General features: G+C 38.8%; 1 protein-coding gene across 1 annotated transcript; it reads right to left on the minus strand.

Moving 5' to 3' along the window:
- Positions 1 to 3,524: 3,524 nt before the first annotated feature.
- Positions 3,525 to 13,411, minus strand: PPIL3 (peptidylprolyl isomerase like 3). Its single transcript, XM_068968667.1, has 8 exons — positions 13,349 to 13,411; positions 13,120 to 13,196; positions 12,537 to 12,612; positions 11,364 to 11,438; positions 9,835 to 9,928; positions 9,405 to 9,472; positions 6,136 to 6,254; positions 3,525 to 3,891 (listed from the first exon to the last, which is right to left on the minus strand). Exons 3-8 carry the CDS (start codon positions 12,537 to 12,539, stop codon positions 3,765 to 3,767), a joined length of 486 nt encoding a protein of 161 aa, XP_068824768.1. The 5' UTR covers positions 12,540 to 12,612; positions 13,120 to 13,196; positions 13,349 to 13,411; the 3' UTR covers positions 3,525 to 3,764.
- Positions 13,412 to 15,248: the final 1,837 nt, after the last annotated feature.

Here is a 15,248-nt window from a genome sequence, read left to right on the forward strand (position 1 = left end):
ACTCCAAACTAAGATCTAACAAGACTGAGGAATTCTAACGAATTCAGGTACATTTCTAGAGCAGAGGTTTCAGGCATAGTTGGTTTATGCTATCCCTTGGACTCATCCTACTCCCTCTGCTGTGAAACCATGATTATCTGGCAACTGCTGATAGTCTGGGTCAAGGGTTGGCAAACTGCTTCTGAAAGGGCCAGATAGTAAATATTCTAGGCTTGCAGGATATTTGGTCTCTGTCACAGTCAATCAACTCTGCTGCTGTAGAACAAACAGCCAGACTCCCTGCATAAACATAGGAATGGCCAAGTTCTAAGAAAATGTTACTTGCAAAAACAGGTGCCTGGCCCGAGGGTTGCAGTTTCCCAACCTCTAGTCTAGATGGGAAATCATATTAATTTCATTTTAAAGAGAATTTGGGTTGATCAGCCATATTCTAGTCTTCTTAGTAGTTTATGGGCTTCCCTAGTGGCTCAGACAGTAAAGGGCCTGCCTGCAATGTAGAAGACCCAGGTTCGATCCCTGGGTTGGAAAGATCCTTTGGAGAACAGAAAGGTTACCCATTCTGGTATTCTTGCTTAGACAGTTCTAAGGACAGAGGAGCCTGGTAGGCTATAATCCATGGGATTGCTAAGAGTTGGACATGACTGAGCAACTAACACTTTGACTTTCAATATATGGAACAGATATCAATCACCCAACTGCTAATGTGATCGGTGAACCAGTTAATTCAGTGTGAGTGGACAGAAATCAATGTTCTGAGTTTTGATCCTCGCTACCTACAAGAGGCCCATGGGTGCAGTCAATATACTTCCTTATCTATGAGATCCTTATGGGTACAGCTGAGCAGACCTAAGAATGAGTTCGAAGAACCCAAAAGTCACCATACTGGCAACACTAAAAAAACAATGGCACAGTTTTGAATAAAAATTGAGGGAATGTCAGTCAGTACAAAAACATCCTGCAATCAGTAAAATACTCTTAAGGGTGGTGACAAAATTCAATGATATGTTTGGAGAAGAAATATATCAAGGGTAGATGGATTTAGAGACTGTCATACAGAATAAAGTAAGTCAGAAAGAGGAAAACAAATATTGTATATTAACACATATATGTGGGACAGTGAGTAAAAGCAGAGACCTGATTTTCCCAGTCACATGCTTGTTTGAAAGGTTATGTCCTTAAGCAGGGGGACAAAAAAAAAAGTCTTATCTGATCTACTGAAGACTTATTTTTCTATATTCTATCAAATATCTTATAAACAAAGATGTTCACATTAAGTTTACTCTGACAGATGAACTCAATGTGACAACAGGGTAAAGAAAAAATAAATTGATAAAATAATATTTTAAATACTAGGTTTATGGAAATATCATCACTTCCGATTGTGACCGATAACTTATATTCTAGGATAACTAGACTGACTGAAATCAAATCAGTCTAAACACCTTACAAAATTCTATCACAGAGTCAGAAGAATTCAAAGACTATTTCATCATTACATATAAACAAAAACAAATAAAGCTGCAGAAAAATGCCCAAAGACATTTTCTCATTGGATGAACAATGTGAGGTCTTAATGGTCATAGGTTAACTATTTGGTGTATTTTATATTTTGAAATTGCCAGAACATTCCCATGGGAAACAACATAGCCATTATTTTTGTGGTTAAAAGAGAAAAAAGATATAAAGTATAAGCAGTGGCAAACCAAATTCTGACCCAAAAATGGCCTTAATACTAATTCTAGAAACTAATGATTAAAAAGGTGAAACAAAACCTGAGGGCATTGATATAACTGGCCACTCAGTTTATTGGAAGGTATGGGAGACATCAATAGTAAAAAGAGGACAACTGCAAGCTAACTCCCAAACTGCACTTAAGAATCAAAACATTAATTAGATCAGCCATCTGCAGAAATGATACAAAGAAATGTTCTGTATCATTTTTAGGAATACCCAACGTCTAGTCCAGTTGATCTACGCAGTGAATAGGACATAGTTCTTGATCAAATCAATGGTATAGTCTGATAAATGACCTGATTAAGTGAGAAGCCTGATATGGTTAAGAAGGCAGCTTCCATTTATTGGCTACAGAACACTCCTCCACACCTGTGGAGCTTTACACACACTGTGTCATTTAATCCTAACAAGAGTCATATGGAGGATTATTTATGAGAAAATTAAAGCTTGGAGATGTTAACATGCCTAGTTAATAGTAGAGGCAGAGCTGTGATTCAGACCCAGACCAGGACTCTACAACTAACTGTATTTTCCAAATGGATCATCTGTAAAACTCTTATCCTGCATTTATGTATTTCTGCATTTTAAAAAAAGATACACTTTAAAAAGATGTTCCATGGGCAAATCAGTTAGGGCATTCTGAGTGTTCACTGTATTCCAGGACTTCTCTGGGCCTTTACTATAAACACCAGGGGAAATACCTAATGGATTGACTGGCCTCTCTAGGCTATCTCTTTATCTTTCCTCTTTCTAACTGTACAAAGTAAATAGTTAATAGAAATATTTCTAGGATGTGGAGTATGTTAAGGCTGTATATTGTCACCCTGTTTATTTAACTTATATGCAGAGTACATCATGTGAAATGCTGGACTGGATGAAGCACAAGCTGGAATCAAGATTGCTGGGAGAAATATCAATAACCTCAGATATGCAAATGACACCACCCTATGGCAGAAAGCGAAGAACGAAAGAGCCTCTTAATGAAAGTGAAAGAGGAGTGAAAAAGTTGATTTAAAACTCAACATTCAGAAAGCTAAGATCATGGCATCTGGTTCCATCACTTCATGACAAATAGATGGGGAAACAGTGGAAACAGTGACAGACTATTTTTTTGGGCTCCAAAATCACTGCAGATGGTGACTGCAGCCATGAAATTTTAAAAGACACTTGCTTCTTGGAAGAAAAGTTATGACCAATCTAGACAGCTTATTAAAAAGCAGAGACATTACTTGGCCAAGAAAGGTCCATCTAGTCAAAGTTATGGTTTTTCCAGTAGTCATGTATGGATGTGAGTTGGACTATACAGAAAGCTGAGTGCCGAAGAATTGATGCTTTTGAACTGTGGTGTTGGAGAAGATGCTTAAGAGTCCCTTGGACAGCAAAGAGATACAACCAGTCTACACTAAAAGAAATCAGTCCTGAATATACTTTGAGAGGACTGATGCTGAAGTTGAAACTCCAATACTTTGGCCATCTGATTCGAAGACCTGACTCATTTGAAAAGACCCTGATGCTGGGAAAGATTGAAGGCAGGAGAAGAGGACAACAGAGGATGAGATGGTTGGATGACATCACGGACTCAATGGACATGTGTTTGAGTAAACTCTGGGAGTTGGTGATGGACAGGGAGGCCTGGTGTGCTGTAGTCCATGGGGTCCCAAAGAGTCAGACATGACTGAGCAACTGAATTGAACTGAACAGGATGTGGACTAGATATGGTAGGAATATGTAATTAGGGTGCTCAAAAATGCCTGGATTTGACACTCAGCATTTAAAAATGAATGTTTATATGAAAATACAAAGTTAAACACAGGGTTGTTTTTTTAAATTAAAGAAATGCATTAGATAATAGTCATAGAATATGCTCTAAAAATAGGACTAACCACTGTTTGGCCCCTCTTGCTACGAGCAACTCACAGAAGATCTTAGTTATAAACAAGCTGCAATTTTTGACATAATTAAAACTGAGTAAACCATAATAGGTGTGTTCCTTGAATAGTTTGCCAAATATTTGTCCAGGTCTATTATAGCTACTGGGCAAATGGGTTGGCATGAATAGTTATGTCCTTAATGTGTACATCATTAAGAGGTCGATATGTCTTCTCATTTACGGGTAACTTCTCCAGTTCATCTAGAGTCTCCAGACCATCTATCACCCTGAAAGAGAAACAATATAATGTTTGAAAATTTCCTACGATTGAAACATAATATCCAAATACCGACAACAATTACAGTCTAAGAGAAAACGACCAAGTCGTACAGTTTTTTGAGTTCTCCTGTTGAGTATACAGTAAGATATTGCTTTGATTTTCTGCCATAAGTAGGGCCCAAAATTCACAAACAAAAATTCATGTTTATGCCTTTAGACAAAAGTAGCAATGGGCAGGAATATTCCCATCAAAGTATCTAAATGATGTATTCTGCCTCATTCACATGGATTAGCTACAAATGGGGCCAATACAACCAGTCAGAAGGTTTTCTTTGCTATAAGAAAAGCCTGGAGAAAGTATGTAAGGATGACAGTTATTTTGAGTACTGCCCTGCACTGAATGTTCTGAAGTGGGTAGCTTCTTTGTACTTTAGTGTTTAAACGTGTGTTTTTATTTTTTGCTTCTAAACAACAAAAAGAAATATTGACGAGAAGATTGACAGCTAAGCCCACTTCCAGCAAGCCCAATTCATGTTTCTATCAGAAAAAAAATACAGCTGTTTTTCTAATATGTTCTAGAAACTTAGTCTACTAAGACAAAGTGGCTTTTTAGATTATATTTCCTAGTGCACTTTGAATCAATTCCTAAGACTTAGATTAGGTACTTTAAAAATAACAGATTCCCATTTTATTTTACATTTCCACTAAAATGTTATTATAGACAAAGCCTTTTGATTTTACACCCAAAAGTAGGCAGTTAAGGTCTTTAAATTGTAAGTTTTAAAGGCTTTCCCACATTCTGGGTCAGTAAGAGAAAAAAGAGGGTGCAGAAAAAAGATCCCAGGCAAAAAAAGGCATATAGAGTTGAGGTAAGTTAAGTATTTGGGAATGGGTACCTTTGAGAACCGGCAAAAGCTATGAACCATTTTCTCAGAAAAATGTGTGTGCATATACAGAAAAGAGTTTCAAGGAGTTACTAGACCGAAGGTTAAGAATACTTGTTCTAAATGCTACAGTGTTTTTTAACCAATTCAGTAAGATAAGTCCTACTAATTACTAATCAATAATTCTGAATGGTGTGTTAGGGAGAATATAAAACAAAGGGAGTGTAAAGATTATCCATATACACACAAAAACTACTAAAGGCTATAATATTCCTTTTCATCAAATATTAATATATAAATTAGACATGCATACGGAATGAAAAAGAAAAGTTGTAGATTCTTGTATTTTTAATTAAACTAGCTTGGCATCCAAACTGTTAAATAAAACAAACTATAGAACTGTGCCTTGGTTTACTGAACACAGTAAATAATTTGTTGACAAACTGACTTCCTGTTGATTTATAAAAGCAATTACCAGGGATAGTGCATCTAATGGATTTTCTTGCAGAGACTGCTAAAAGTCTCCTCAAGATTCCATTCCCCTTTCTTCTTATTTATAGAGGCCTGATTTTATTGAGATGGCAATATATCTAGCTGAAAAACATTTCCTACCCTCTCTTGTAAGTAAGGTCTGAGTCGTTCAGGGAAGTTCTTTAAAAGGGGACTGATTCAGCTGGCATAAGACTCTTGAGAGTCCCTTGGACTGCAAAGAGATCCAACCAGTCCTGGGTGTTCCTTGGAAGGACTGATGCTAAAGCTGAAACGCCAATACTTTGGCCACCTCATGTGAAGAGTTGACTCATTGGAAAAGACTCTGATGCTGGGAGGGATTGGGGGCGGGAGGAGAAGGGGACGACAGAGGATGAGATGGCTGGATGGCATCACCAACTCGATGGACATGAGTTTGGGTGAATTCCGGGAGTTGGTGATAGACAGGGAGGTCTAAGTTCTGACTGGTGCTTTGCTGCCCAAATTATAACTATGAAGTGAATTTCAGAATGAAAGCTAATGACAGCTGAGAAAAAAGAAAGGCACCTGGGACATCAATGACATACTAGAACCACCATCCCAGTTCATCTTGTTTAAGCAACTGTTTTTCAGATGTGTTGATACAAAATGCTATTCTGAATGAAAACAATACATACTGTTAACTTGCATAAGATCCTGAAAAAAAAGTGCTGGCGCTTCTTTACAAAATAACTGAGGGTGAGAGAGGCTGTAAATTACCCAAGGTCACATGGCTATTTAAGTGGTGGGTGTAAATTTCAGGTACATTTAGCTCTCATACTGCTCTTTGAATACTAGTCACGCCATGATCACAGTCACTCATGCATCCTTTGCAGTGAAATTCCAAACCAGAATACTCACTTGCCAAATACTGTGTATTTCATGTCCAGATGTGGCTGCTTCCCATAGGTGATGAAAAACTGAGATCCATTAGTATTTGGGCCATTATTAGCCATAGATACAACACCTCTAACACTGTGCTGAAAAGGACAGACCAAAGTATTAACTGCATTTACATAAGCATTCCAAATATAGAACTGAAATAAGACATGCATTCTTCACCTTCCCAATATTTAAGAGATCAAGAAAACATGTAATCAGTTTCCATCAGGGCTAGTTCAAATGTTCAGTTTCTGTATTATCTGTATCTCTGGAAACTTGTATGTAAATTGTTTATATACCAAATCATATTCCTCAATTTCATCTTTGGAGAAGTAGAGCCACAAACACCTTTGGCAACACCAATGTATAATAGAAATAATCCTTACATTTACATTAAGGAACAGTGTGCTGGCATGAAACCATCAGGCAGACCACAAAACCAAAATCCCCATAATCTCTTCATATATACACTGGACTCTGGCTAGTTTCTTTATCTGTAAAACAAGGGAGGTTGGACTAGTTCAGGGGTTTTTTCATAATTCAAATTCTCACAAGGGTTGCTGCTGCTGCTGCTGCTGAGTCGCTTCAGTCGTGTCTGACTCTGTGCGACCCCACAGATGGCAGCCCACTAGGCTCCTCGGTCCCTGGGATACTCCAGGTAAGAATACTGGAGTGGGGTGCCACTGCAAGGGTTAGCAGTTAATAAATTGATAATTGGGCAGAATGTAAACATTAGGGAATGGTGGAATCTGGCAAAAGGAATAGTGTATCTCTTGCCTCATGACATACACAATTTTTTTTAAACCAATGGCCATAAAGAATGAATCTGTGGGTCTTCCACCCATGGGCAGTTAGTTCATAAACCCAGGACTGGATGATCTAAGGAAGGCCTTGTCTATATTATACAACGGAATGTGTATAGGAGTTAAAAGGACTTTACCAATAAGACTGAAGACAGAACTGTCTTACAGGGAGATGCCCAAATATCAAATACACTAAAAGTAACTCCAATGATTACTCTGTCCAATGCTATTCATAGCAGACACTAATGAGACAAACCACAAAAATGCAACTACATAGATATTAATGGGTACTGTCTCCCTAAAAGGTGACTACCAATCAAATGTATTTGATGCATCATAAGAATATATGTACCACTTACAGTATAATAAAATAAGCAACCATTAACCTGTTTCCAAGCTTTAAGAATTAAAGTTTACCAAACTGTTGCATCTGCCTATATGCTCCTCTCAGCTATTACTTCAGCCTCTTGAAGTGGTAACTGGTATCCTACTGTCTTTATAAATGCCTGAACAATATAGTGTTTCCTTTTGCTGGTTTCTGAGTTCTATAAAACAGTTCATAGTATTTTTCAGTCTTCTAGAAAATGATTTCTGCAGTTAACATAATGTTTCTAAGATTCATACATGTATTATACATACTTCACTGTATATTTTACTACTGAATATACTACAATTTGTCCACTCAAAGGTTGATGGACATTGTTTTTCGCTTTTTGTTATTACAAGTAGTACTCTAGGAACACACTTGTACATGTTTCCTAATGCACATGGACATGAATTTCTCTAGGGTAAACGTGTGGGAATGGAATTTCTGGGTTAGAGTATGTGACTATTCACGCATCCTCAATTCTGGTAAGTTAGAAAATAATTCTTAACCTTGTTTGTGTAGGAAATACCAGGGAACCTTAAAATATAGTCACGGTCCTAATCAGTTCTACTGTTTTTCTCTAGATTTCGGGAGGTAAGGCCCTACTCTTTTTTTTTTTTAATTTAAAACTTCTACAGGTCAATCTGTTACCAGCAAAGTTTGAAAATCACTGGTATAGGATGACAGATCAGTACTATGGAAACAGTTATTAATTAATGCCTAAAAAACCGTTTCATTTCCAATTCAGGAAAAGAGTGACTTTTAAAACAATTTATCACCTCCTAACCCCAACTTTGCCAACAAAGGTCTGCCTAGTCAAGGCTATGGTTTTTCCAGTGGTCATATATGGGTGTGAGAGTGGGACTGTGAAGAAAGCTGAGTGCCGAAGACTTGATGCTTTTGAACTGTGCTGTTGGAGAAGACTCTTGAGAGTCCCTTGGACTGCAAGGAGATCCAACCAGTCCATTACAAAGGAGATCAGCCCTGGGTGTTCTTTGGAAGGAATGATGCTAAAGCTGAAACTCCAATACTTTGGCCACCTCATGTGAAGAGTTGACTCACTGGAAAAGACTCTGATGCTGGGAGGAATTGGAGGCAGGAGGAAAAGGGGACGACAGAGGATGAGATGGTTGGATGGCATCACCGACTCGATGGATGTGAGTTTGAGTGAACTCCGGGAGTTGGTGATGGACAGGAAGGCCTGGTGTGCTGCAATTCATGGGGTTGCAAAGAGTCGGACACGATTGAGCAACTGAACTGAACTGAACTCCAACTTTGTAAAAATATTTATTTATGACAGAAAAGCAAAAAGATAAATTATTCCTAATGACCGTCCAGAGATAACACTGAAGTGAATATTTTTAGAAGTTTTGCTGAGTACATTTTACTGTAACTTCAAAACAATATACTAAATTACATATTCACATTGAAAGACCACACAATAAATTGTTAACTGATGTCATCTCTGGGGAATGGAACTTTTTTAAAAATTAATATGTACTAGTTTTTTAACTTTTAGAAAAAAATTCTTTAGAAAGTTAAAAAAAATACAAAGGAAATATAATTATCTAATTTTTCTATGCTGAAGATTTATTTATGTGCACTTCTCTGAGACCTAGCTGAGAACTACCATACACATTAAGTGAAGTTAAAACAGAAATATTCAAATATCTAAGAGAAGATGATAAAAAGCTGGCGATTGATAATAGGCAATATTGCAACCAGAAGGTCTGACAGTCTCTACTCCCCACTCTCAGAAAAGACCAGTGATTCATATCATTCAACATGAATTCTGTAGTGAGACATGAAGCCCCACAGGTATATTACTGATTAAACATTTCAGATTGGACCAAAAGGTGAGCTCACGTAATGTCAAGATTCATGTGATGGTTGAGATCCACTATAAGGCTAGAACTGACATTTATATTTCCTCTCTGACATCACTTATCAAGCGTGAAAAACTACAAAAAAAAAGTATATTTACTAATTATTTTAACCTGTATTATTACAACATATGCATCGGTTTCCAAACGTAAACACAGCATGAAAAAATAGATTCTGAAGTATTTTGGATATACCTTAAGATATTCACTATATTCATCTTCAAACTTCTTGCCCCAGATACTGTTACCTCCCCTTCCAGTACCTATATTACAAGACAAAGAAATGAAGTATCTAATTAAAGGTGAAAGGGTTCATGTTCTAAATGTAAGGGCTAGTTTATATAGCGTAACCCTTTAAATACAAATAAAATCTGATATATCCTTTCTTTCTTCCCCAAAATGAACTTTAAAGAACATAAAAATAAAGTATCTCTACAAAACCCCCAAACCCTCCTTATAAATATTGTTGTTCATATTTTAGGGTTTGGTGCTAGTAGCTTCTGCTTAAAAATTTCTTGCTAAGGTAAGTTATAAAAACCCCACATGCTTTTATTTTTCTATTCTTTATCTAGTCTCTTCTTTACACAATATGTTCAATTCCCTACATATTACTGGAATCACTTACCTGTCGGATCTCCCGTTTGAACCATGAAACCCTTGATATTTCTATGAAATATACAGCCATTGTAGTAATTACTGGCACAAAGAGCCAAGAAATTCTGGAGAGTAAAAATAGTGATTGAGAAATGTAGCAGAAACATATTTTAGATAACACATGAATTGTATTTACTGAAAATACTGCAACAACCTTTTAAACAATGTCTTTCAAACATTACTTTAGGTAAAGTCACTGACTAAAACTCTCCGATAGCTTCCTTCTATTCCTGAAAGAAAATACAAAATCCTCAGCAGAGCCTAGCAAGCCCTGCCTGACCTAGCCTACTTCTGCATCTCATGATAATCACTCCTTCCCTGCTACTTACTGTGGTAACCCCATCAGCCTTCTGAAAGTTTATTCAAAACACACAGGCTTTCACACCTTGAGGCCCTGTACCTATTTCTATACCTGGAACGTTTTTTTTTATAAGTCCTTCCATGGAGATGCCTTCATTAGCTTTCACACTCCGTTCTTAAAGTGCAATACCACTTTCTTGGCTAGCCTTGCCCTCACCTTCTTTTAAATAAATCCTTTCACATTACTCTCCATCTCAACACTTTATTTCCCTCAAGGCATTATTTCCCTCTAGAATTACTGTTTTTTTCTAATGAATTTTCCCCCTGCCTATCAGGTAACTATTAGCTCCACATGAGCAAGGAATGTCTCTTGTTCATCACTAAAGTTCCAGATGCTGGCAAGATAGCTTCTCATAAGCAAAATTGCTGAATGAATGAATATATATAGCTGACTCCTTTTTTTTCCCCTTGTATTTTTTTGGCCATGCCACGCTGCTTATGGGATATTAGTTCCCCAACCAGAGACTGAACCTACGCCACAGGAGTGAAAGTACCAAGTCCTAACCACTGGACCGCCAAGGAACTCCCTTTTTCCTTCTATCCTTGTTATTTAAACAAGTGAAATAATATATGGAACAGTTCCCTTATATTTCTTGAGAAAAATGAGCCAAAAGAAAAAGATACCAGCCACACTACGGTAAGAGAAAAATCATCTACCCTTTCTTTAATTCACTTTAACATCAGAAAAAGAAGTGCAGGACTTCCCTGGTGGTCCAGTGGTTAAGAATCTGCCTGTCAATGCTGGGGACACAGGTTCAATCCTTGGTCTGGAAAGATTCTACATGCCAAGGGGCAACTAAGCCTGTGTGCCACAACTACTGAGCCTGTCTGCCAAAGGCCCATGCTCTACAGCAAGAGAAACCACCACAAAGAGAAGCTGGTCCACTGCAAATACAGAGTAGCCCCTGCTCCCTGCAACCAGAGCAGCCCTGCATGCAGCACTGAAGACCCAGCACAGCTAAAAATTAAGTAATTTATTTAAAAGAAAACGAAGTATAAATTAGATCAGAAATTATGACTGATGGTTTAGAAAAGTTTTCTATTTTTGGGGGGGAAAGCCATTTAAGTTAGGTGACTCAATTTCAAAATAGTTACCCTATTGAGTTAACTCATCTTTTATGCATACATTATGGTACTCACTTCACATGTTTTGGGTGTCCTTTCACAGAAGACTTCTATTTTAATATCACCAACATCTGTATGCAATGTCACCGACTAAAAAGGAGAGAATGTGAGAAAAATGAGATTTCTTCAGGTGATTTTGTGCACTATTTCATTTCCCTAACTAGATATATTTGAATAAAAACAGAAAGAAACACCATTTCAGAGGTGATCTATCCATACAGTAGCTCTTGAGAGATAAGTTGCATTTCTTCAAAATTATTTCAGCAGTAGAAAAAAAAAAAATTCCAGAGGAGAAAGGTAAATGTTTAGGTAAAATGGTATCTATGCTAAAAATTTGGGAGCAAATACTATGATGGAAATAATTATCTTATTTGAATTTTTCATCAATAAAAATGATTTTTATGTTAGTATGACTGACAAATAAGCAATTCACTAAGTCATTAATATTTATTGAAAAATAGTAAGAAAAAGACTTTTACATAGTTTTTTTTTAAACCATTTCCCTTATATAATTTAATTGTGAGAGCTGAAAAACAATTTCTTTCTCCACTAAAGACAACAGACATAAAAAGCATCTGTGTTTTCAGATCCTAAATGTGCAGAGGTAACCAGAGTACTCCTTCTTTCTTGCCTTTCTGCTTAATCTATTCAGTGGTAGTCAAAATACTCATTTTGTTACTCCATTCCAGAGAGGCTAGAAAGCTTCTGAGACTTCTTTTTTAATTTCTCTTCTTTTTACAATAGTATCTACCAGTCAGAGTATGACTAAGTTGAAGAAAGAGGGCAGGAATGTGTGTGTGTGTGTGTGTTGGTGGGGCAGAAATGTGTGTGTTGGTGGGGCACACTGCTTTCTTTCTATCTCCAACTCCAGTTGTCCACCTTAGATCAAGAGCAAAAGGATCCAATGAAAATGATCATACCTGACTATGCTCTTCTGCAACAACCCCTTTCCATATCTCTCTCGTATCAATCTTTTTCCATATAAACGTAAATTCTGTGTTGTTTAAGTGAAAAGCATAATTTAATTTTGCCTTTGCTGGTTTTGTTTAGAATCATTTTACACTGTATAGTTCTTCATCTTATTATGTCTGTCATTGAAATTTCCATGCAGTTTTAATTCCCTTGATTTTCTAAAAAATAAAAGTTACTTATTATGAAAGACATTCATAAGAATTCCATAAATTTTACCATTTTCTTTCTTGATGGTTTCAGGAAGCACTGTTACTTTCTCAGGGTTTATTGACAGAAGTTCAAAAACAAGCCTCTATTTACAAAAGAAAAAAGAATTAATTTCATTTCCCTCTCTTAACTCACACAAACTGTTTTATGACATATTTAAAAGAAAAAGTGTCAGCGAGTACCCATTCTACCCAAGTAATAAAAATTCGGTTATGGACGCGATCAGGCGAAACTAATCGACTCCAGACCCTCAAACTCCTCTTTCCCTGTTCACTTCTCAAGGGCCGAGTACATTCCTGCCTTGGGGTCCAGGCACTGGGTGTTCCCCTCACGTGGAACATGTACACTCAGACATCTGTACGGCTAGTTTCCTCACCTCCAAATCTCTGCTCAAAAGTCTGGTTAAACCTGCCTTAACGATTTCCTTTTGTCACAGCACTTACCACTAGTATACCTCATCCTTTACTAGTCGTCACCCTCCCCACACAGAATAAATACTCACTGTAAGCAGTCCAAGAAACAAAACACACAGCGCTCTGCAAGCACTTGAGTTAAGCTAATGAAACAGTAAGTGACGTTACCCCATACTTACTTAACCGCTTCGATTAGCACAATTGTTGTTAAAACAGCAAAGATGCAATCGTAGGTGCCCCCACGGGTGTGTAGATTCTAAATGCCACCGGAAGTCGAGCAAGAGACCCATTAGAGAGAACGCCCCTCGCCTGTTCGCGTCCTCCCTTCCCCCCTCCCTATCTGTAACCCAAACGAGAAGAACTAGGGAGAGAATGTAGGATTTATTCCCCACCAGGAACACTTCTGACCTTGAGAGGGGGCTCTTTCAATAATTACACTAGGACAAAAAGCGTTAACTCTAGGGAACCTCTAGAATTGCCTTGGGCTCAGGCGTAAAATGGAAAGGACCTCTTCCGCCCGGCTCCTGCGTCCCGCCCACTTTCACAACACCAGGAAGTTCCGCGCAGGACCGGAAGTAGCAGTCGCGGAGTCCCGGGACTGGTGAGTCTTGGGAGAATCAGATTCCGGCCTGGGTAGCTGAGCCTTCGGTGGCGGGCTGTGGCAGCAAGCACCCTGATAGCCACAGGGCAGAGATAGGCGCAGAAAACCGGGTTGCCTCGAGATAGGATAGGGCTCTAGAGGGGCCGGGGCCCTGACTCTCAGGTTTACGGCCTTGCCACCTGCTCTCTTCATTGTCCTGGAAAACGTCTGAAGTGGGACTGAAAAAAGGGGGGCGCAGTTTGCAGGCTGTGAAGTGGCCCTGCTAATGATACTTAAACAGCGCTGACTCTAGGCCAGGCACTTTTCCCCAGCTTTACGGTTAAATCTTGCAAGAACACTGTGAGCTGGAAACTATCATTTCTATCCTTCAGAGGTGGAAACCGTAAACAGCTTTGGCTCTGGGAGTCAGGCTGGTTTTAGCGTCTGTAAAAAGACATGGTGAAGTCATGTCTTCACCATGCTGGGCCGGCTTCCATTCTTGTTAATTGTGGCTTCAAGCTACGCAGCTTCGTTGTGAATGGGGAGTGTTTTGTTACCTTTTAAGTCCTACAAATTTAACAGTAAATAAATCAACACCGCCGTGGTAGACCACTAGAGCTTCACTTTAGCCCTTGCCAGATTTTAGAAGAGTCTGTAGAGTGGAGTAATTAGTATCAGGACCTGGAATCTGGAAATTGGAAGTGGTATGTGCTGTGGTGCTTAGTGCCTCAGTCGTGTCCGACTCTTTGTGGCCCCATGGCCTGTAGCCCACCAGTCTCCTCTATTCATGGGGATTCTCCAGGCACGAATACTGAAGTGGGCTGCCATGCCCTCCTCCAGGGAATGTACCCAACCAGGGGTCGAACCCAGCTCTCCTGCATTCTCCGGCTTGGCAGGCGGATTCTTTACCAGCTGAGCTACCAGGGAAGCCGGCAAGTGGTATAAGGACTCTTAGAAGATCTTCCAAGACCCCAGTTCAAGGGTTTGTGGAGGTTCCGCATCACTCCAAACCATATTTTGAATAAGTGCATTAAATATTAAATATTTTTTGTGTATTTGGAAGGAATGATGCCAAAGCTGAAACTCCAGTACTTTGGCCACCTCATGCGAAGAGTTGACTCATTGGAAAAGACTCTGATGCTGGGAGGGATTGGGGGCAGGAGGAGAAGGGGACGACAGAGGATGAGATGGTTGGATGGCATCACTGACTTGATGGACGTGAGTCTGAGTGACCTCCGGGAGTTGGTGATGGACAGGGAGGCCTGGCGTGCTGTGATTCACGGGGTCGCAAAGAGTCGGACAGGACTGAGCTGAACTGAACTGAAAAGTTTAAAAAATTGTTTCTGTGGTTAACGAGTTACAAGTATTCCAATTAAAATTTACAGTTGACTGCTTTCTTGGTAATTTGCATACCATGAAATGCTTTTCTTCAAAAAAATTTTCATAGATACTCAAGAATTGAGCTGGGGGGAAGAAGAATTGAGCTAACAGTGTTATCTTTTGTATTGGATACAGATGTCTAGAAGGTTTTGACTCTGCTCACAGAGTATCCTACATCTTCACCTCGGCCACCTCTTGATTCTGGCCTTTGTATGGCACCAAGGTGTTTGTTCAGGGGCAGCATCTCTTGCCCCTTTCCTGCCTTGACCTTGCCCATTCACAGTGACCCACCTCTGCATCTCATGGTTCTGGCTACTGATAAACCACTTAATTTTTTATGTATGGTAT

This window comes from Capricornis sumatraensis, chromosome 3, assembly GCF_032405125.1.
Source record: "Capricornis sumatraensis isolate serow.1 chromosome 3, serow.2, whole genome shotgun sequence".
Classification (NCBI taxonomy): Eukaryota; Metazoa; Chordata; class Mammalia; order Artiodactyla; family Bovidae; genus Capricornis; species Capricornis sumatraensis.